At 33.6% G+C, this 25,487-nt stretch overlaps 1 protein-coding gene across 4 annotated transcripts in view; it reads left to right on the top strand.

Moving 5' to 3' along the window:
* LOC126810536 (protein CLEC16A) overlaps window positions 1-23,748 on the top strand; it is a 54,537-nt gene extending 30,789 nt beyond the window's left edge. For all 4 annotated transcript variants that reach the window (XM_050535653.2, XM_050535652.2, XM_050535651.2 and 1 more), the window contains 5 exons: window positions 6,548-6,668; window positions 7,901-7,943; window positions 18,117-18,228; window positions 19,678-19,957; window positions 20,549-23,748. In XM_050535653.2, coding sequence (XP_050391610.1) covers window positions 6,548-6,668; window positions 7,901-7,943; window positions 18,117-18,228; window positions 19,678-19,957; window positions 20,549-21,609 — 1,617 coding nt within the window. In that variant the 3' untranslated portion in view covers window positions 21,610-23,748. The remainder of the gene's footprint in view (window positions 1-6,547; window positions 6,669-7,900; window positions 7,944-18,116; window positions 18,229-19,677; window positions 19,958-20,548) is intronic.
* The last annotated feature ends 1,739 nt before the right edge of the window (window positions 23,749-25,487 follow it).

Raw genomic sequence — 25,487 nt, 5'->3', positions numbered from 1 at the left:
TCAATACCTAGTTTCACTTTGCACTGTAAGATTGACTGATTCTCAGAATTCTGTACGACAAGTGAAAGTATTATTGATTTGTAGAAACAACTGCAATCATTTTTCCTATCTAATAGCACTGACTTACATTGAGTTTGAGATAAATGACATTCTTGTGACATTGTGAGTTACACCTATGAGCAGCCAGCCACTTGGTTGGAATTCTAGTGCTATAAAATAATAACTATAACTATTATTATTATTACAACTCATAAATTAACAGTTAAAACATCTATATCTGAGCAAAGGATGGGCAGATTTGTTTCAAATTGTGACTACATACTAATTTCAAGATGTCCAATGCGACTACTCTATCAAATCACATCATATTGAAAATTATTTTGTATACAACCTGGTGAACATATTGCCTCTTTAAAATCAAAGGACATGTAAGAATAGGGTGTTCTTGACTTGATTGTTACGTAACCACTTTTTCTATTTTAAGTGATTTGATTGGTCTATACAGTTGGTGTTGACCAATTGCCTACAGCATGGGTTAAATAAATAGATAAATCTTTTGACCGAAATTGAAATTATAACAATGCCAAATAATTAGACTGGATTTTAAAACCATTTAAAATGTTTTGTTTGCAAAATGACATCAGTTATATTTTAGTCATATTTGAACTTGCTAGTCGAATTTCGTTCTAGAAATTTTTGAGTAGGATATATTCTTACATAATTGACAATTAAAAATTATAGTAGTAATAGACTTTACATTACGTGGGCACGTTGACTTAAACTTCAATGAATACACCCAGCTCCTGTAATAAACTCTTTGTTGGTTTTGTTTAATAAAAGGGTTGAACTTGAAAATTCAGTGCATCACATCAGTAAATGTTATTATAAGTAGTTTTTCAAAGGACATAGATACATGCCGTGCACGTATTCCTTAAAGACCAGTTAAAATATGTGGTTGCTTAAAGGTCTTGTGTTTTGATACAAAAACAACAAATTTCATGTAAATCCATAAGTTAAAGACACATTATGTAAGTGCTAAATCTGCATCAAATGTTATATGAATTATTATTTAGACATGTATTCACATGAGAAGCCTATAAGCAACTCTCCAGGCCACCGGATGGCCGAGATTTATTATTTAGACATGTATTTACATGAGAAGCCTATAAGCAACTCCCCAGGCCATCGGATGGCCGAGATTTAAATGGATTTGAATACCCACAAATTTAAGAGTTTAATCATAAATGGAAAATCAAGACTTAATCTCAGTTGTCAAATACTGTTGCTATGATAATAAATAATATACTCTACATTTTCAAACAGTCATAACTTCGCCCAGAAAAAAGTAATTTGAATGAAATTTTCAATATATTAATTTTTCATTATCCATTTTTGAACTATTATAGCAAAACGACCAGCTCTTTATCTAAATCTTACATAATGCATCTTTAATGGATATGATTTCACTCGGAGAACCCAGAATAGTCCTACTCAAGAAAATGATTTTGCCAATTAGGTACATGTACCTATGATGCCACATAGACCAAATGTTTATTAGAAGTGTGTGAAAAGATTTTTTTAATAATCGCTTCCACCAGGGAGATATCACAGACAATAGTTTAAAGATGCATTATGTAAGATTTAGACCATTCTTGCTATAATGGTTTAAAAATTGATAATGTAAAATGAATATACATTTATTGAAAATTTTATTCAAATTATTCTTCTTGTGAGCGAAGATATTAGCCTTTGAAGGTTTGACAAGATTTGTTCATTAATTGCAACCACTGTACTGGTTGTACGAAGCTAAGCTTCGCTTGTTTATTTTTGAATTTAATCAAAATATGGCTGACCCAATCTAATCTGCTTAATATCATAGATATCTGATGGCATCAAGAGTTGATTATGGTCTTGTCATGTTAATAAATGTCTAATTAATACTCTGTATCACATTTCAGACCTAAAGAAAAACCTGCAATAGACAGATTTAGCTCTTGCATAATGTATGTTTAATGAACTGAAACACCCTCCAAAATATTAAGCTGCCTAGGACTAGTCTATAGCACTTGGTACTCACGTTTTTGCTATCATAATCTTCTCTTTTAAATACCCACCCATATTGAAATATATTACCATCCTCAAATGATGCCTTATTTTTATTGGTAACAATACAGAAATCACTCATTTTACAATTTTTGTATGTACATGTAATATAGACTAGCGAGAAGAATATAATTATTTCTTTTCTAACTGCTGTCTTACTTTTTTACAATTTTTATTTGTAATATAGACTGGTGAGAAGTACAGGCTTATTTCTTTTCTCATCACAATTTTCAGAGTAAATTGTCTTGATTATATGAAATCTGGTCCACTCTTCTAAAACACAACTTCTTTTCATTTGTGAGTCTGAAAGGTAGAAGAATGTAGCCTGTTGATTTAGTTCTATTTCCTTTGATAACTTCCGAGTTATGCTGCTATCTCAATCAGTTTTACTTAGTTTAAAGAAAATTGATGCCAGATGCAATTCTGTGTTCTATATATTGCCCTCATAAACCAAATCGCACCAATTGCCAAATGACTAATTTCTGTTTAAACTGTTATATAATTGTTGTCTTTCGAAGAAAGCAGGGGACTATTAAAATGGGTTCGTTCGTCTGTCTGTCTGTCCATCTGTTGATCACACTTTTTATTCATTATAACTGGGGTTTGGTAGCTGAATGGTGTGCATTTTATATCATGACAAAGAGTAGGGTGGCCTGTCCAGCTTCCTTAGTTTATCTCCAGGTCTTCCAGTTTCCTCCCACTGCTAAAGACCCCTCTGCATAACTGAATTATGGAGATAAAATTGAACCAAATGTTAGTCCCAAAGTGAACATTAAACCCTATATTTTTCTGTGTTAATTATGAATAAATTGTATCAGTTATCAACAGGATTTAAAGTGGTGTTCTATGTCATGAGTTTAATGATTTCCTGTAAATATACCACTTAAAACATTGTTATCAAGACACCACCCTTGGTCTTTCTAGAAGAATTTGGTAACAGAAAGTATCTGATATATTGGGTAGTCCTTGTTGTTTTCCGGATTTAACAGCTTAAAAATTAAAGATGGCTATTAGAGAGAGAGTGAAATGGGGTTTAACGGCCACTCGACACAAACTAGGTCATTTCGGGACTAACATATGGTTTAATTTTTTATTTCAATAATTCGCTTGCACGTAGGGGTCTTTAGCAGTGGCAGGAAACCGGAGGACCCGGAGAAAACCCACGAGGTTGGACAGACAACCCTACTCCTTGTCACGTACAACTGGGGATTCGAAACCACGCCAGTTGACTCAATGACAGGCTTATGATACAGCGTGCAAGTGCTAATCATTTGGCCATCCAACCCCCCGAATTGTTTACGGTGTACATTTTATATCATGACAAAGAGTAGGGTGGCCTTTCCAACTCCCTAAGTTTATCTCCCATTCCTCCGGTTTCCTCCTACTGGTAAAGAACCCTCCACACAACCGAATCCTGAAGATAAAATTGAATCAAATGTTAGTCCCAAAATGAACTAGTATTCAAGTGGACATTAAACCCCATATTTTTCTGTGTTAATTATGATTAAATTGTATCAGTTATCAACACGATTTAAAGTGGTGTTCTCTGTCATGAGTTTAACGATTTCCTGTAAATATACCACTTAAAACATTGTTATCAAGACACCACCTTCCCAGTGCTCAAACTTTAAACTGGATCTTTTTAGAAGAATTTGGTAACAGAAAGTATCTGATATACCGGGTAGTCCTTGTTGTTTTCCAGATTTAACAGCTTAAAAATTAAAGATAGCTGTTAACCCAGAATGGTTGAAGCTGTCTGATTGACTGAAAGAATTCAAATAAATTCAAATATCTACCAATCATGTACAGCTAATATTAGAACCAAACATATCAAACTGACAAGGACAAAATCTGTTTAATCAGCTGCTCATATGACAGACTACCCATGATTGACAAGGTTTCCTGTCAGGCTGTAGAAGAGTGTAGAAGAGGATCTACAAATCTGGTTAAACCATGGACCTTATAATACCTTATAATATAAGATCCATGGTTGAACTAGCTGATTTTATGTAAGAAACATGGAGTACAATTCCAAAGAACTTGCATTATATAGTTCTATAAATTAAGGGGGGTTGGGTGACTGAATGGCTGTATCATAAGGTCTGTCATTGAGTCAACTGCCGTGGTTTCGTTTCCCCAGTTGTAAGTGACAAGGAGTAGGGTCGCCTGTCCAACCTTGTGGGTTTTCTCCGGGTCCTCCAGTTTCCTCCCAGTGCTAAAGACCCCTATAAGCACAAGCGAATTGTTGAAATAAAATTGGGCCATGTGTTAGTCCCGAAATGGCCTAGTTTGTGTTGAGTGGACGTTAAACCCCATTTTTCTCTCTCCTTAAATTAAAAATGATATATGATTACTCAATATCCTACTGTGGTCTCTTTTGAGCCAATTCTGGCCGGTTGGTTTCAAAATGGATTAAGAACCTTGCTTCCACAATATACTTTTTAAAGATGCATTATATAAGAGCTAAATCTGCCTTTTGCAGGTCTTTTTTCAGCCTTCAAATGTTATACAAATTATTAATTAAACATTTATTCACATGTGTCAAGCCTATAACCAACCCTCTAGGTCGTCAGAGGTCGAGATTTAAATGTTAATAATTTAATTTAGAAATGGATAATTGAGAATTACTCAAGTACCGTTACTATGATAATAAACAATCTATGCAATATCTTGTCAAGATTTAAATGGATTAAAACATGATCGCCATTTAATAATTTAATTTAAAAATGGTTAATTGAGACTTGGTCAAGTACTGTTACTATGATAATAAACAATCTGTGTTGCATTTTGTCAAAACTTTAAACACTTATACCCTGGTTGTCCGTGACAAGGAGAAGGGCACCTGTCCAACCTCGTGGGTTTTATCTGGGTCCTCTGGTTTCCTCCCACTGCTAAAGACCCCTATGCGCAAGCGAATTATTGAAATAAAATTAAACCACATGTTAGTCCCGAAATGACCTAGTTGTGTCGAGTGGACGTTAAACCCCATTTAAAAAATAAAAAAAAATAAAAAAACTAATAACCTCTGTCAGAATAAAGTAATTTAAATTAAATTTTCAATATTTTTATTTTTCATTTCTTTTTTTTTTAACTTTTATAGCAAGAACAGTCAGTTCTTTATCTAAATCTTACATAATGCATCTTTAAAATCTTAAGAGTTATGTTACCGGTACTTATTATATAGTTCCTTTCCTGAAATCAAACATAAACAGTGTTGTGTAACTTAACAATAATAATAGTTATTGTCTTCCTGAATTTAAAAATTATGGTGTATATTTCCTAAAGTAAAAGATTGGGGATGCAACTCACATTATAAAGTTCCTAAAATTTAAAATTTGAGAACAATTAGAATACAATTAAAAGTACTGTAACTCATCATATACATAATTTAAAATTTGAGAACAATTAAAATACAATTAAAAGTACTGTAACTCATCATATACATAATTTAAAATTTGAGAACAATTAAAATACAATTAAAAGTACTGTAACTTACATCATATACAAAATTTAAAATTTGAGAACAATTAAAATACGTACTGTAAATTACATCATATGCATTATTTAATTATAAAAGTTCAAAATTTGGGGACAATAGAAATACATACTGTAACTTATATACAAGTCTGGACAATTTGGAGACAATTAAAATATGTACTATAACTTATATCATATTGTTTGTAAAATTAGCAAGTGGGATGTATTTTGCAACTTAAACACATGGAAGGATATAATACTATGGAATACAGTTACTGTATATATTACTGTATATTACTTACTGATCAATATTTCTACTAGGTTTCTCTAGTCTTTATCAAACAATCTGTGTTTCCAGTTCATTTACTAAATGCCATTGAAATAATTTATTTGACGTTATATAGTTTATAAAATTATCAGGATTTGTAAGCTAGACTTGTGTGAATTTATTTTAAATTCAATCTGGTTAAAACACAGATCCTATTTCGTTTCGTTTTTATAGTTCAAAATATCATTTTACTTGTCTTTACTACACTTGGATCTGGAAGAATTGTTATTTAACTCCTGTTCTGAATGGTGTCAGGGAAAAGCCAATGAAACAGTCTGTTACGGCGAGCTTTAGGCGTGTTTTGCACGGAACTGTGGGTAATTCACTAGTAACATCAATGCTGATTGGTTAATCAAAAGTCGGTCTTTTGACCCCTGACGTGACCTATCGCTATAACTTGTCAGATCTTCATGTAGTGTAGGCCATCGAAAGTATAAAAAAAATGAAACGAAATATAGATCTGTTTTTTAATCAGATTGTTTTAAATTCTGCTTTTGGTGTTATTGAAATTTTTGTGTCCGTCGTGATTTAATTGAAATTCTGTTTTATGTATTTTTTTACCGGAATGAATAAGTATGCTATTCACTGATTGCTACTTTTGTGGACAAATTCTTCTAAACTTTGAATTTTATATTTTAGGCAATTCGTGTGTTTTTCTTGTTGAGAGATTTATCTTTTACTTTGTTAAATGAATCTGATGTATCTTTACCTTTAACTAAAGATGAAGCATGTGTCAAGATAAATGATGTTTTAGATTTAAGTAAGTACACTTTTTATTAGATATTTTTCAATCAATGTTTGGGTTGTTTTGGTGTTTTTTTGTTTTTTTTAATTTTAATAACTAAGTTCATTAACTAAAAGTTATTGACTAGTAGATATTTGCTTTGAAAAGTTCAATTCTAGTTTAGATTATACAATTTTAAACAGAAATTTTTTTTTTTTTAATCACTTATAATCTCATTAGAAAATGAAACTAACCTTTGAGTTTGATGTAGTGGCAGATCCAGGTGTCCTCCCCCCACCCCCACCCCTCCCCCCTTACTATCACTTATCTTTTATTCGATTTCTACGAAACGGGCAGATTTGAGCTTTTAATTGGTTGGGTTGATGATATAGCTGGTGACATTTTAATGTTATATTCGGGCCCAGATATGCACTACTTTACAAGAGGACACACACACACCCATACCAGATATCCTGTGTCTACCACTGTGAACTGCTCATTGTTCCATTGATGAAGACTTTTAGGAAGTCCCTTCAACATCCACTTCCGTCGACCCCTAATATGTATTCAGATAAATCATCGTCTATTGAAGTCTTTTAGGCAGATCAGATATTAAAATAAAACTGTAGTTCTAGAATTAATTTTGGCCATCAATAACACTGTACATTCTGTTTTTTAATTCATCAAACTGGAAAAAGGCATTTATAGTTAAAGGGTGTTGTTTGATGAGATAAATAAAGTCCAGTTTTCATCATTTAAAAACATTAAAACAAGTTGCACAATTCTTTGACTTGTCATTGCTTCTTTGTGATTACAGAAATATAAAAAATAAATTGGAAATCCTTTATGGAAATAAATTGTAGTTTTAAATTTTAATAGGGTAGATATTATAAATAGGTAATGATTATAACAGTAAATGTTAAGAGCTTGTAGGTGTAATTGAGACACGTGTGGTATGGCACGTGTTTAACAATGCGCTGTAGAAGGGTGCGCCTAAGCCCTGCGCCTTATGTACGCATGCGCCTAAGAATACAGTAGATATTATAAATCAGTATGCAGATACTTGTTTCCTGTTACCGGTACTTAGAATCATAAATTTTAAACAGAGGTGGTTTCCAATTAAAAACATAAGGATATTTTTAAAAGAAATGGTTTCTGTTCATAGTTATTTATAGAAATATTTCCTGCTTGAAGTCATGTAATTACAGAAATTCTTCCTGATTGAAGTTATTCATTTTAGTAATTGTAGTTAATTGTTTATTTTTCAGATAATAGTGATTTAATAGCTTGTACTATATTACTCAAAGACAGGTAAATATATTACAAGTTTAACATGATTCAAACTTCAAAAACTCATTGGTTTCCATAGCAAATATATAATTCTTTGGTTTTAAGCAGAAATCAGGATTTATGAAAACAAAACATTAATGTGTATAGACATGCCACATAGCACATATTCTGTACATCAGATTATTACACTGTAAGGGGGGTGGGGGGATGGTCAAATGGTTAGCACGCTGTATCATAAAGTCTGTTATTGAGTCAACTGGTGTGGTTTTGATCCTCTGGTTGTATGTGACAATGAGTAGGGTCGCCTGTCCAACCTCGTGGGGTTTTTTCGGGTCGTCCTTTTTCTCCTACTGCTAAAGGCCCCTATTTGCAAGCGAATTATTGAAATAAAATAGAACCATATGTTAGTCCTAAAATGACCTAGTTTGTGTCGAGTGAATGTTGTACCCCATTTCTCTCTTTCATTATACTGTAACCCAGGTGGTATTGTTTAATCTTGCATAGACAAGCGTCCAATTTACAGGCATTTAATTTTCCAAACACTGTTAAAAAATAAATGACCGAATTTATTATTAATGTTTAATAATAAATTTGGATGTTATTTTTTAATGGTAATCAGGAAATAAAACGCTTGTATATTGAACACTGGTTATCAGAATTAATTGATCAGCTTTAAACTGGACTCGAGTACAAATTAAATGATTTTGGGTGATTTAAGGGGGGTGGGGGTTAACAAATATTCAAATAAAGATTTGATATTGAACGATTGTGAAAGAAATTAGAGATAAATATGCATATTAAATTCTACACAGGATACAGTATTAGATTCCCAATAGACCATCTGCTTGGAAACATTGCTACATCCTTTGTTCATGCTGGTATTATATCCTATAGTGATTCAATAGAAATGCTTCTCTCTGAGAAAGGTATTCTGGTTTACATAATTTCTCTTTGATTAAGATCATTCCAGGAAAAGTTTTAATTAGGTACTTGATTACTGACTTTAATAATTTATTGCACACATGAGTTATTTGTGGTTAGTAATTACCATGAGCAACAATTTATGGAAAATATGGAACATTATTTAATAATTTATGGAGAAAATGAAAGAGTAGAAATAACCTTTAGCGTAACATGTTTACCGGACCTGAATAGATAACATGTAATTTATGAATATCACAGATTTGATTAGATAGGTTAGACTTGTCTATTCCCTGAAAAATAAAATTCTCTGTAAATTTATAATGTTAAATGATATATATGTTTTTCTTTTTGAACTCCTCTGTTGTTAATAGTTTTTGTTTGTTTGACAGTTAACACGGTTATGCAGGCTTCTTTGGGACAAATAATAGTCTTAACTAATCTTAGCCCTTTCAAGTTACCCTAAACATATCCCTCCCCCCTAGATTTACTGGGAATGGGACAACATGCGTTTTAACATGTGGTTTATTTTGACAAATTTTAAAGCATATTTCATTAAGGTATCTGATCGTCATTTGAGAGATTTTTAATCCCTTGCAAACTACAATATTGTGAAAGTTGAATATCTAAATCTAATATTTGTCCGATCAGTATAATATAATGAATTGAAGTGAGATATGGTCAAAACAAGCCAGCACTGCCTATAATCTTCACAAATATTTTTTGACGAGCCTCTTTTTTAATTCAATTGACTCAAAGCCAGCAGATTTAACTATCGTTGACAATTAAAGAAGCATTATGCAAGAGCTAAATCTGCCTATTGCAGGTTTTTCTTTAGGCCTGAAATGTTATATAAATTATTAATTAGACATTTATTAACTTACCAAGACCATAATCAACTCTTGATGCCATCAGATGGCTGTGATATAAGTAGATTTAAATACGTTTTGTGGTCAATGCAGTTATAGTAAAATTGGATAATCAAGACTTTATTTATTATCATAACAACAGTAGTAATGACAATCGAGGCTAGGCTATAATTGCATCGCCAATATCTAGGCTCAAAGTGGAGTAATTTGAAATTTTCAGCATATTCTCCTTTTATTATCTATTTATAGTTTATTTTTTATCTATTATAGCGAGAACTGTCAGCTCTTTATCTAATCTTACCTAATTCCGTTTTAAATGTGAAGTAATCAGTTTGAGTACATTTTAGCATTGATTAAGCTGTAAAACATTATCTCGGAAAAGCACAATTGACAATCATCAGCTTTAATATAATTCCTTATAACTAGAAAGAACAGGAGTAGAACTGCCTTACTTGGTTTATCTGTGGTTCAAATGATAGTAAAATATATTCTAATGACAATTACCATGAACAAAAATAATCAGTGTTATTCACTAACTAATTAATAACTCTAATAATTGACTTATAGCCAATTCTCAACCCTTGTGCAAGAGATTTGCCGTGTAGCTTGCATCAGGCTGTGTTTGATAGAATCTTCTGTTTATAAGCCCATTGAGTCAAAAATTTAAATCATCATCTGTCCATTGTCCATCCAGCATACGCTATTAATCATTGAACAAGATTTTGTAGGAATGTTTCCAGGGTTGTGTTTATTCAGATGTCTTCATATGAAGTGGCTTGCCCCCCATATGGACTGATTGGGGATACATTTAAGTGTCAAATCTAGGCAATCTTTAAAATCTCCTACTTCTATGATAAAATGGGCCAGAGGAAGACAGGGTTTCCACAGAAGATCAACTTTAAACATTTTGGACTGTTTGCAGGTTGGGGGGTTGGATGGCTGAATGGTTAGCGTGCGCGCGCTGTATCATAAAGTCTGTCATTGAGTCGACTGGCGTGGTTTCGAATCCCCGGTTGTACGTGACAAAGAGTAGGGTTGCCTGTCCAACCTCGTGGGTTTTCTCCAGGTCCTCCGGTTTTCACCCACTGCTAAAGACCCCTATGCATAAGCGAATTATTGAAATAAAATTAAACCATATGTTAGTCCCGAAATGACCTAGTTTGTGTCGAGTGGACGTTAAACCCCATTTCTCTCTCTCTCTCTCGTTTGCAGGTTTTCAATAAAAATTGGGATAAATATTGCTTAGGTTGTGGTTATTAAGGCTTATTCTTATGAAATTGCTCAACCCCATAATGGTGGAGCAGAGACACCTTATTTTATCGACAGGTGTTGATAAATTAAACTAGTATGAGATTATCATCCATTATCATTTATACTTGAAAATAAGGAGCAATATAAATCATAGTGACATTTGATAAATACAAACTGGGTAATGTGTGCCCATAATATGTGATAATCAGTATGACCCTGGACTCCATCCATAGATGATAAATACCCAAATTAAATAGCAACAAACATATTTTACCAAGTTAAAGGACAATATTGCTGTCAGTCATTATAAAATATGTGATAGTACTGTTTAAATACATCCCAAATATAATTTTAACACAGAGATCATTGCTAAGGGAGATGTGTAACAAGCATGTGAAGAAACCGGAAGTGACGACAAACATGACAAACACGAGTTATCCTTCTATATAACTAACTAAAGGAATGAGCGATAACAGACACGCGATCGAATTTCATTTGACTGATAATTCTGTTGAAGATGAAAAGTTATTATATGAGACGGTGAGAGTATTTCAAAAAAAGAATTGGCTGACAGTAGATAAAAGATAACGAACAAATTAGAAAAAGTCTGTGCATTACCATGTTTTTATTAAGAACAGAATGAATAAAAACGGGGGAATGCACATTATTTTTCTCGTTTTCCCTTATCTAGTGACAGCCAATTCTATTTTTGAATTGTGAGATACCCTCTCACTGTCCCATATAATAACTTTTCATCTTCAACGGAATTATCAGTGAAATGAAATTCGATCGTTTGTCTGTTATCGCTCATTACTTCAGTCAGTTGTATAGAAGGATAACTCGAGTTTGTCATGTTTGGCGTCACTTCCCGTTTCTTCACGTGTTTGTTACACATCTACCATAGCAATATTGTCCTTTAAAGAAAAAATAAGTACTTCTGACAAACACCTTATTAGAGAGTTGTGGTTTGTTTTTCGTAAAGCTTAGATATTAATAATAAAACTGAGGAATGATTTTCTGCTCATACTGTCCCTTTAAACCAACTTGTACCGGTACTAACCGATACCCTATAGACCAGAATATATCTTGAAAAACATGAAGGGCAAATCCCGATAATTTTTGGGAGAATAAAACTGCTTAATTTTGTGTTAAAATTCCTTAAAACCCTCTACCTAAGGGCTGAGCAAAATGTGTAGGGGAAATTTACCTTTTGTTACCAAGTACAGCACGTGGGTCATTCACTGTATAGACCTCTCAAAAAACGGGAATCGATTATCAGGTCACCCAACGAAAAATTGACCAAACGACTGAATATTTTGAGCTGAAATTTTGAGACAAGGTAAATACACCACTCTATATTTCATACTTACTTGAACTTTAATTTTGGAGACCCTGTTCTAATCAGGATAGTCCCTTTAAGAGGAACTAATTAACAAAAATGTCTTAATACATTTAGTTTTATTATTTCAGCTTCAAAATACACCTTAGATAAAGTAAATCATCAATTTTATATACTAAACTCTAATTGTTAGCTAAGGGCTCCTTGGAAACCACTATAGGTTATAAATGACTCATAATGAATCTTATAACATCTCCATATTAGCCATTGATTGAAGACCTTTTTATAAATTTGTAAATGCAAACATATGATGAAATAACCGGACGTAATATTCTCACTTAATATCAAATTACTTAAGGTACAAAAAAAATATATCATCTTACTAAAATGATATATACTATTCAAAAAAAGTAGGGGATATTTGATTTTTAAGTGTTATTAAAGTCACCTAATGAAACTGACAGAAACAAATGACAAAATGAAATGAAGTTCACATTCATCGATTTATTCCAAATGATCGTTAGACTAAGTAAGGCACAGACTGACCATTATAAGGGTAAAATGATACCCGGGGTCAAACAGCAAAGTTACCACAGCATCACAACCAAGTCAGTAACGGGTAAATCCTCCTCTGTTTGCCAAACAAGCATTGATCCGACGTGGCATACTCCTAATGAGACGTCTAAGGTCATTTTGGTCCAGATTGTCCCATTCCTGTTGCAACGCAGCAGCAAGTTCTTGGACATTGGCAGGACGTTGTTGACGTTGACGTAACCTCTGTCCAAGCATGTCCCAGACATGCTCAATGGGGGAGAGGTCGGGACTCAGTGCTGGCCAAGGTAATGTGGTGATGTTCTGTTGTTGGAGGTAACCTGTAACGATCCTGGCCCTGTGACATCTTGCGTTGTCATCCTGGAAGATGAAACGGCGGCCATGACGTCGTGCGAACGGCACAACATGGACTGCCAAGATGTTGTCCCAGTAGTACTGGCCTGTAACACGCCCTGCAACAACATGTAAAGCCGTTCTTCCAGCAACAGTGATGCCTCCCCACACCATAACAGAACCACCCCCAAATCGATCATGTCTGATGACGTTAACGTCTTGGAAGCGCTCGTTTCGACGACGCCACACCCTCCTACGTCTGTCCAAAAAATCAACAGTGAACCTTGACTCATCTGAAAACATCACATTGCTCCAGCGTCGATTATCCCAGTGTTGACGATCCCTACACCAACGACGTCTTGCCTGAATGTGATGATCTCTCAAACAAGGGATCACGCGAGGACGTCGGGCGCGAAGGTGACCCCTATGCAGTCGATTCCGAATCGTCTGGCCACTCACTCTCACACCAGTGTCTGTTTGAAGACGAGCGCTGATCTGATTTGCTGTGATGACACGATTTCTCAAGGCCAAGGTACGGATAAATCGATCCTAGGCTTGAGTTGTCGCCCTTGGTCGACCTGAGCGTGGTCTGTCCTGTACAGATTGTGTATCACGGTATCTGGACCATAGCCTGCTTATGACAGACTGAGAAACATTCATCGTCCGCGCCACAACCGCCTGTGTTGTGCCGATCTGTAGCATGCCAAGGGCACGTAACCTTTCATTTTGGGTAAGCCGACGCATATCAAAATTTGTTTTCTGGTCACTAAAACAATTAAACTGATGTTTCCACCCTGGAATTCAATGCCACAATGACTGTAACATTCAAAGTCAGAGTCGTGCAAATCTTGGGTTGGACCCCCATGATGATCCCAAGCATCACATGCATTCCATGCGGTAGCTATTGGTGCGTTTGGGCGTCACATGTAACTGGAAATGTTTCTTCTGTTAGGTTCTATAGTGACTTTTTTCGTAGTCATTTGCATATTTTAGTATTATGCCCCCAAAATCAAATATCCCCTACTTTTTTTGAATAGTATAGATATTGAATAGGTAAAGGTATTAAGAATATTTTTTATAGAGATAAAATCTCTGTGTTGACCTAGTAGCCCACTTAAATAGAACGTTCAAGTAATCCCTGTGATCATGTGAATACAAAATTTTTAATATGCTCTATTTTCTCTGGAAATACGGGCCTTTATAGTTATGTATGACTGAATCTTTTTAAAAGGAGATTTCTTCTAAGGAAAAAATCAAAACCACAATCTGATGTATGACTGAATCTTTTTAAAGAAGATTTCTTCTAAGCAAAAAATCAAAACCAAAATCTGATCTTTTTAGTTAAATAGCCCCAAACAGCATTATTGTAGTTAATCTGGCTCAATACCACATATGCCACTGCCCATCTTAAGCAAAGCAAATAAAGGTGTATGTGTGTGGGTGTGACGGGGGCGTTCTAATGTGATTTTCATATAGACATGCAATACATCTATGACCCAATTGTCATCTATTTTTCAGACTGACATCTACTTTATTTAAAACGTTGGTCTTAATAATTACACATTATATGATTCACATGTAGAGCAGAGAAAACAAGAAATCAATATTAGCAAGTGATTCATGTAAATAATGAATTATTGCATTATATGTGAACAATCACTATCTACTAGTTGCATTAATTTCAATACACATTTCTGTTTTCTAATATGTCATTGAGTCAACTTGCGTGGTTTCGAATCCCCGGTTGTACGTGACAAAGAGTAGGGTTGCCTGTCCAACCTCGTGGGTTTTCACCCACTGCTAAAGACCCCTATGCATAAGCGAATTATTGAAATATAATTAAACCATATGTTAGTCCCGAAATGACCTAGTTTGTGTCGAGTGGACGTTAAACCCCATTTCTCTCTCTCTCTCTCGTTTGCAGGTTTTCGATAAAAATTGGGATAAATATTGCTTAGGTTGTGGTTATTAAGGCTTATTCTTATGAAATTGCTCAACCCCATAGTGGTGGAGCAGAGACACCTTATTTTATCGACAAGTGTTGATAAATTAAAGTAGTATGAGATTATCATCCATTATCATTTATACTTGAAAATAAGGAGCAATATAAATCATAGTGACATTTGATAAATACCAACTGGGTAATGTGTGCCCATAATATGTGATAATCAGTATGACCCTGGACTCCATCCATAGATGATAAATACCCAAATTAAATAGCAACAAACATATTTTACCAAGTTAAAGGACAATATTGCTGTCAGTCATTATAAAATATGTGATAGAACTGTTTAAATACATCCCAAATATAATTTTAACACAGAGATCATTGCTAAGGGAGATGTGTAACAAGCATGTGAAGAAACCGGAAGTGACGACAAACATGACAAACACGAGTTATCCTTCTATATAACTAACTAAAGGAATGAGCGATAACAGACACGCGATCGAATTTCATTTGACTGATAATTCTGTTGAAGATGAAAAGTTATTATAGGAGACGGTGAGAGTATATCTGACAATTCAAAAAAAGAATTGGCTGACAGTAGATAAAAGATAACGAACAAATTAGAAAAAGTCTGTGCATTACCATGTTTTTATTAAGAACAGAATGAATAAAAACGGGGGAATGCACATTATTTTTCTATTTTTCTCGTTTTCCCTTATCTAGTGACAGCCAATTCTATTTTTGAATTGTGAGATATCCTCTCACTGTCCCATATAATAACTTTTCATCTTCAACGGAATTATCAGTGAAATGAAATTCGATCGTTTGTCTGTTATCGCTCATTACTTCAGTCAGTTGTATAGAAGGATAACTCTAGTTTGAGTTGTTTGGCGTCACTTCCCGTTTCTTCACGTGTTTGTTACACATCTACCATAGCAATATTGTCCTTTAAAGAAAAAATAAGTACTTCTGACAAACACCTTATTAGAGAGTTGTGGTTTGTTTTTCGTAAAGCTTAGATATGAATAATAAAACTGAGGAATGATTTCCTGCTCATACTGTCCCTTTAAACCAACTTGTACCGGTACTAACCGATACCCTATAGACCAGAATATATCTTGAAAAACATGAAAAGCAAATCCCGATAATTTTTGGGAGAATATAACTGCTTAATTTTGTGTTAAAATCCCTTAAAACCCTCTACCTAAGGGCTGAGCAAAATGTGTAGGGGAAATTTACCTTTTGTTACCAAGTACAGCACGTGGGTCATTCACTGTATAGACCTCTCAAAAAACGGGAATCGATTATCAGGTCACCCAACGAAAAATTGACCCAAAATCTTAAAAGGGTTACGTGTCCGGATAAGCCGTTTTGACGTTCACGTCCAAACGACTGAATATTTTGAGCTGAAATTTTGAGACAAGGTAAATACACCACTCTATATTTCATACTTACTTGAACTTTAATTTTGGAGACCCTGTTCTAATCAGGATAGTCCCTTTAAGAGGAACTAATTAACAAAAATGTCTTAATACATTTAGTTTTATTATTTCAGCTTCAAAATACACCTTAGATAAAGTAAATCATCAATTTTATATACTAAACTCTAATTGTTAGCTAAGGGCTCCTTGGAAACCACTATAGCTTATAAATGACTCATAATGAATCTTATAACATCTCCATATTAGCCATTGATTGAAGACCTTTTTATAAATTTGTAAATGCAAACATATGATGAAATAACCGGAGGTAATATTCTCACTTAATATCAAATTACTTAAGGTACAAAAAAAATATATCATCTTACTAAAATGATATAGATATTGAATAGGTAAAGGTATTAAGAATATTTTTTATAGAGATAAAATCTCTGTGTTGACCTAGTAGCCCACTTAAATAGAACGTTCAAGTAATCCCTGTGATCATGTGAATACAAAATTTTTAATATGCTCTATTTTCTCTGGAAATACGGGCCTTTATAGTTATGTATGACTGAATCTTTTTAAAGAAGATTTCTTCTAAGCAAAAAATCAAAACCAAAATCTGATCTTTTTAGTTAAATGTGATTTTCATATAGACATGCAATACATCTATGACCCAATTGTCATCTATTTTTCAGACTGACATCTACTTTATTTAAAACGTTGGTCTTAATAATTACACATTATATGATTCACATGTAGAGCAGAGAAAACAAGAAATCAATATTAGCAAGTGATTCATGTAAATAATGAATTATTGCATTATATGTGAACAATCACTATCTACTAGTTGCATTAATTTCAATACACATTTCTGTTTTCTAATATGTCATTGAGTCAACTGGCGTGGTTTCGAATCCCCGGTTGTACGTGACAAAGAGTAGGGTTGCCTGTCCAACCTCGTGGGTTTTCTCCGGGTCCTCCGGTTTTCACCCACTGCTAAAGACCCCTACGCATAAGCGAATTATTGAAATAAAATTAAATATGTTAGTCCCGAAATGACCTAGTCAGTGTCAAGAGGGAGTTAAACCCTCTCTCTCTGTCTTTCTCTCTCTCTCTCTCTATAACATAATATAGATTGGCTAGTTCTGGTACTAAAACAAGAGTTTACATTGGGTTGATTTAATTACAATTTGCAATTATGTATAACAGGGTTCAGGACCCATTGATATCTGGTTTTACAATAAGTGACCCTTAATACCTGGTTTTACATATCTGATTTTACAATGAGGAGCTATTAATATCTGGTTTTACAGTAAATGACCCGTTAATATCTGGTTTTACAATAAGAGATCCATTAATATGTGGTTTTACATTAAGGGGCCATTAATATCTGGTTTGACAGTAAATGACCCATTAATATCTGGTTTTACAATAAGAGACCCATTAATATGTGGTTTTATAATAAGGGACCATTAATAATATCTGGTTAATAATTAGAGTTTGCTGTTTTAATTCTTTAATGTATTACATTGTATTTATTGTGGTATATTTTTATAGTCGAAGACAAGAAAGAAGATTTTTGGTAATAGATCCTCTTCAGTTAATACTTGTAGAACCAGATACAAAACGATTAGGTTGGGGTGTTGTTAGATTTGTCGGATTTCTTCAGGTGAGTTTATAAAAGCATTGTTCACATGGACAAAACTACTAACCTTAAAGCTGTTGATAGACAGTAGAGGGATTTTGAATCCATTCTAAACTACAATAGTGTGAAAGGAATAGAAGTCAGTATTTACAAAGATATGATGAACTGAAGGTTTCGAAACACTTAGCATCCTCTATAGATGATGGAGGGGTTGGATGGCTGAATGGTTAACATGTGCGCGCTGCGCTGTATCATACGGTCTGTCTTTGAGTCAACTGTCGGGGTTTCGAAACAGATGGATAACAAAAAGTAACGCTTGTAGAACTTCTCTGGTTTCCTCCCACTGCTAAAGACCCCTACGCGCAAGCGAATTATTGAAATAAAATTAAACCATGTGTTAGTCCCGAAATGACCTAGTTTGTGTCGAGTGGACGTTTAACCCCATTTCTCTTTCTCTCTCTCTATAGATGATATAAACAAGTCAGCACCATCTAAAAGTTCTTTGATTGGCATTTTAGTATTTGAACATATTACTGATGTCCAAAAGAAAGTATACGCACTAAAAGTATGACTAGGTTTTGTTTAGATTTGATAAAGCATTACTGAGTTTATCTCTTGCGTCCAAACTCAACATTTCTAAGCAAAATAAAAATGTGAAACAAACTGACATTCTACCAAAATACCGTATACCATGGAAAAACGACTTTGTTTGATGCAGCATAAAATGCACAGTGTATACTTTCTTTTGGACATTAGTATATTAACACAAGGTACAATTTTATGGACACACAATTACTGAGTTTAATACAAAGCGATATTTGCTTTATAAAGACGAGAGTATGCTCGTCGAAACGTCGCTTAGTAATTGTGTGTCCATAAGATTGTACCTTGTGTTACCACCCATGTGTGTTTGAAGAAACCTTATTAATCCAGTTGAATCCAAGCTGGGAGATTATCTACGTTTGGGGGCCTCAGTGGCTCTATGATTGAAATGGTGACTCACTAATGGAGGAGCATCATCTTGTTATTCTGATTGGATGAAAAACTGTGGTCTGGTTTACATGTTTCGGTGCACGTAAAAGAACCCTTGAAAAATAGGCAGAAACGCGACTGTCCAGGCAAACCTGTTTTAACAATAAAGTGATATTAATAGGGGATATGTTATTAGTAACAAGTTATTATGTTTGATATTGTCTGGATATTTTATCAGTAATATGTTTTAAAGATAACATGTTTGATATTGACACGAGGTAATATTAGTAACACGTTATAAAGATTTTATATTTGATATTGACCGGATGTGTTATCAGTAACACATTTTAAAGATTTTATATTTGATATTGACAGGATGTGTTATCAGTAACACATCTTAAAGATGTTATATTTGATATTGACAGGATGTTTTATTAGTAATATGTTATAAGGATTTTATTTGATATTGATAGGATATGTTATTATATTTGTTATTGACAGGATATAGAAGTTACAGGTGATAAAGATGATAGTCGATCACTACAGATTGTTGTCCATAAACCATCTACATCTAAAACAATACATTCACGATCATTATCTCTCCTCACTGGACGATTTATATTTGATGATCATATACGATGTATGGCTGCCAAACAACGACTAATTAAAGGACGAATACGAGCAAGACAGCAGAAGATGTCTACTATAGAACGTCTGTTAGATATATCTAGTCAAGGTGATGGTGGTTCGGGATCTTATAGTAGATCAGGTCCAATACCAGGTAATCATTCTCATCAATATATCTTTCATACTTAAAACTAGAAAAGAAAAAGCAGTGTTTACACTATACAACTAATCTATACAACCGAACCGTTGGATGCAACAGTCGCATCTGACCAATTCATCAGACAAATGGTCGGATGGACAACTTGTTGTATGGATAGGATCAGTTCTATTCTCATCCGACCAACTGATGCAATAGCCAATCAAATTGCGTTACATTAGACAACGTCATATGGTGTATGACATCATATCCGACTGAGCAACCTGAATTATAAGCTGAAAATGCATGTTACCACTGATTCAGAAATATGCAAGGTGATGGTAAAAGAAATTCTAAAGTTTTTCAAGCCGGTACTTATCAATTTTGATAAATGCTGTCCTTTTTTGTACAAGACATAAATTTGAATAGGAATTGGGTGGTTAATCAAAGTTTTCTTTCATAACTTGTAATTTGTATCCAGGAATGTGAATTAAAGAAACAAGAGATTACGTTACACTTCAAACAGAAATTGTCTTTGGATATTTATTTTTTCAAACACACAAATTGAAAAGATGTAAAATATTAATATTGAAATTTTTGTTTTTTCAGGGCGAAGTCATCCTGTTAGGGTAACAAGTGAGGTTCAAACATCAGCTAGTAAAGACGCATCTGCCCCAGCGGCATCTAAATCCGCTCAACAATGTCAGCCAGTGGCAGAGAAGAAAAAAAAGGAATCCAAAACCAAGCAAAGATCAAAAGAGTTGAATACAGAGAAAGTTCATAGTTCAATGGGGGATTCTATAGAAGTAGCACAAGAAGCAACTTCAGCATTCGCAGTGCAGACTTTGAATCATGATAGTATCAAAACATCAAGTTTTAACAGACACAGTCCCAAATTGTCTGCTGCTATCAAACCAGATGTACAAGAAATTCCTATGGAAGATCTATCAGGCAATTCTAAACATAGAAGTGGTTCCCTTGACAGACCATCTCTACGTCTACAAACAAACATCCATAAACAGTATACCCGTAGTCACTCCCACAGTCCCAGACGTCATAAGAGTGACTCTGATCCTACCCCATTAAAACAGCACGATCCTAGGCAACCATCGACACAGACGAAAAAGAATCAGAAAAAAGCTCAGACCAGTTTGATTATTAATCGTCCTCACAGTCACAGTAGTCCTATACCGATGACATCTGCTAGGGCAAAAAGTCATTCCTCATCAGAAGATAGTCTGGATTCACACAAAAGTTCCAGAGGTTTCCTGAGTCAGTCACCAAAGTCATTGCGACCAGCAGACGCACCAACTCTGTCATTAGTTTCACAACCAGAAATGGAAGTAATTGTACCATCTGGGACTATTTTATCCCCGAAGCTCATTCCACCAGCAGATGAGGAAAGGATCCGATCATTCAGTGATGTATCGACTGGTAGCAGTGATTCAGCTTCTTCAAGTCATGTAAATGTTTCCACACAGGATATGAAAGAACAACCTGTTAAAAAAGGTAAAGGGAAGAAAAAATCGGTAGCAGCAGCTGACAGTGATAAAGAACAAAATCCATCACAAGAATTAACTTTATTAGCTCAAATGGTACAAGAGCATTATAAATTTCCTGATACACCTGAAGATGAAAAACTCCCATTTCCTAATCAGCAGGATATATGATTACAATAAATATAAGTTTGTGTTGAATCAAATAATCAATTATAACAGTTCTTTATAGTAAATTGTGATATTTCTTCCGGACCTACATATTTCTTTATGAGTAGGCCAAGAGAAAAAAGATGTTTCTCAAACATAGATTACAAGTTGAGTGGTCTAGGTACCGAGATTCAACTAGTCTTCGTAAAATGGCATTTTATGGCATAATATTACATGTTATTAGACATGTTCTCTTTGAAATTTGCCATGGGGAAATCCTTTCATTTTGGTATCTTAATAGTTAAATGCTATTTTGATTTATTTCTCCAGGCTTTTTTCAAGAATACAGAAATGTGTTCCTCTAAATTGAACAAAAAATGTGCAATTTGTTTTAATCAAGTGATATATAATAATTCACATAATGAGAGAATAATTGATTTTGGTAGATTACCTTTTATTTTATCAATAAATTTGTATATAATAGTTGAAGACTTGGAGCTGCATATTCAGTTTTACCAGAACCGAATTCTGGAAGCAGACAAAATGGATTAGTACTTGGTGGTACTGCAATAGTTATTATATGGATTAGTTCATTGATGGAACTGAAATAGTTATCATATGGATTAGTCCATTGATGGTACTGCAATAGTTATTATATGGATTAGTCCATTGATGGTACTGCAATAGTTATCATATCGATTAGTACATTGATGGTACTGCAATGGTTATTATATGGATTAGTCCAATGGTGAAACTGCAATAGTTATCATATGGATTAGTCCATTGATGGTACTGCAATAGTTATTATATGGATTAGTATTATATGGATTAGACCAATGGTGGAACTTCAATAGCTATTATATGGATTAGTCCATTGATGGTACTGCAATAGTTATTTTATGGATTAGTCCAATGGTGGAACTGCAATAGTTATCAAATGACTTATTCTGTTGGTGGTACTGCAATAGTTATCATATGACTTATTCTGTTGGTGGTACTGCAATAGTTATCATATGACTTATTCTGTTGGTGGTACTGCAATAGTTATCATATGGAGAAACTGTGCACCCGACCTGAATTATAGGCACATGTCTTTAGATTAGTGTTAAATTTCTTATTGCGTATATAAGTCATATATCACATAGGTAGTTTGATTATAATTTGTTAATTTGAGACAAAGTTAATTATAATTTAAACAGTAATCTTATAGTGTACAGTAAATGTATAGTCTTTTGATTGTATTCCAGCAAATGTCAATACTTAAAGAATATGACTGACTTGTCAAAATGCCTCTGACTGTCTCATTAATTCTGAATAAGAAATATTAGTTATACTGTAAATATTATTTATTAAAATGTCATAAGTAGGTCAATATATATGTAATGTACAGTGGGGAAAAGAGAATATTGATCAGGCAAAATTTTCATGGTTAAGCTATGTTAATTGTGTTATTATTGTAATTTTTAATGTATGTAAATATATTTTAAGATAAAAAGGTTATTATATTATTGTATTTATTGTAAATATATATGTAGTATATATTGGTAGAATTTAATATAAGATGGTATTCAAATTATAAAATAGGTCAATTATTTTATAGGATTGTAAATTTTATGTATTATGGAATATTTATTTCTAACATTATTGTAACATATGTAAAGACTTTTACTGGAACAAAATTTAGGGAATTAAAGTCTAGTAAAACTGATTTTAGATTAAAAAAAAAAAAAACACAAATTTTATTCCATCCAGAATGTTAGATTTCAAATCTGTTATGGACATATAAAAATTTAAACTGTGCAAACTCAATGATTACTGATTATAACTTGGAACATGTGTATATCTATATTATATCCTATTCCTACTTATAGCAAACTTTTATAACATTATATTAGGAAGATTCAATTCTCCATGATTTCAGTCTTTATGCTGTTTCCTATTAACAATTTAAAATTCATTTGTGTTAAGATATAAAAGTGAGATATACTGTTACAGACTGGTATATCGTACCAAATTGAACAATCTGGTAATATATAGTATAAGTATTTATGTCATTTCAAGGATATAGATAGATGAAGCACAATGATTAGATATTATTAGTAAATAATATTATAACATCTATTTGTATGTCACAAATAAGTTAATAAACACAATTAAACTTCATGTTCTTTGGATTTAGCTTTATCTGCAGGTGATGTCAGATAGTGCTTGCACTAATCACTCAATGCAACACTTTATCTACAGGTGGCATCAGATAGTGCTTGCATTAATCACCCAATGCAACACTTTATTATAATAATAATAATAAAAACTTTATTTAATGAGGCAACTTATTTAGTTTGCAAAAAAACAAACTAATCTTCCATAAGTCCCTCCTAAGCTACAAAGATATATATACATGTAATATCAGGATGTATTTATTTAATCAGAACATATAGACAAGGATTCAATGTCCCAGAAGCTATAACTAAACACCTTCCTCAAACAATTCCAACTTCCGAAATACAGTCATTTTATAACACAAAAACGATACTAAATGAAATGAAATGGGTTTTAACTTTCTACTGTTCTGTTCCGACTGGGCTACTGAAGACCTGTATAAGCCATACAGTGTGCTATGATAGAGATTTTGCCGGGACAGCATCGCTAAGACCTTGGTTTTTCTTTGAATACGAATGACTTGACAGATGTCCTTGTTACAAGGGAAAATCACGGCGGAATATCCCAATGAACTTTCTTGGTCAACACCGGGGACAAGCCACGCCCTCCAGGCTAGTGAGCCAGCATCTATCCCACTTAGCGATGGTGGCTTCTCAAAAAAAAAGAAGAAAAAACCATATCAATACCGAAAATTTTTGCAGTTAAATTAAAGTTGTGTTGTAACACTTTGGTCCTTGGGACAATTTTGGTTCTTTGCAAAATTGTTGCTTCACTCTGTCTATAGAGTCAAATCACACGTACTTAATGAACGTGAATATATAGTTATACATAAAAAAAACCAGTGATATTTTGGTTAAATCATAATCATTGTCAAAATATCCATCAAAATATCTGGTAGACCAGATAAGGTAATGTTTCCTTTCGTGTGAAATAAAGAGGTTTATTCCATACATGGGATGGAAATTAACGTCAAGGTTATCGAAGACCTGCAGAAATTAGGGGGTATAAATTAGGGTGTAGAACGAGTTGGATCAGAGCTCATTCAGAAATTCCTAGCAGTCATTATTCTTGAGAACGAGGAACCTGCAAAGCCATTACAGCTTAGCAATAAAGTTGTAAAACTATTTTATGCTGTAGTCTTGTTACGATCACGAAGAAACAAACACAAGAAAGAGGTCCTATAGTACTACGGTGTCGGTGTCACACTGTACCGGGAATGGTTAATCAGTCATGATAATATAAAATTATCGTATTTCAAAAACGTTACAAGCATGGATAAACAAAAGGAGTTTGCAAGGTGAAACTAAAAAGATGAAATCGTAGCTAAAAACGAATCCACCAGATTTATTTTTTTTATTATACATAAACGTCAGAAAATAAAAGGATCATTCACTCATTTTTTTGACGTATTTCTATTTGTATTGTTCTACAATTGTCGAGGTTCCTGAACAGTTATAGTAATGATCGATTTTCGGAAAAATAAGCGCTGTATAAAATATGCTATAGTCTCAATATTTCAATCATTGGACGTCTGAACATCTGTCTGTACGCATCACAAAGACAATTTTGAAGTGTTTACGCGCCTGTTAAAACGCTGCATATTCACTATGGACGTCTTTTGTCAATATGAAATTATTTATCACAAATTATTGAGTGCTGTTATTCTGGTTTTTAATTTTTTGCTCTCTCTATTGTGACTGTACACGTCTCGGAATTTCCAGGAGATTCTCTAATCTCTGTAA

This window comes from Patella vulgata, chromosome 2, assembly GCF_932274485.2.
Source record: "Patella vulgata chromosome 2, xgPatVulg1.2, whole genome shotgun sequence".
In the NCBI taxonomy this organism is placed as follows: domain Eukaryota; kingdom Metazoa; phylum Mollusca; class Gastropoda; family Patellidae; genus Patella; species Patella vulgata.
Note: the sequence above shows the minus strand (reverse complement) of the source record. Positions and strands in the feature narration are given on the sequence as shown.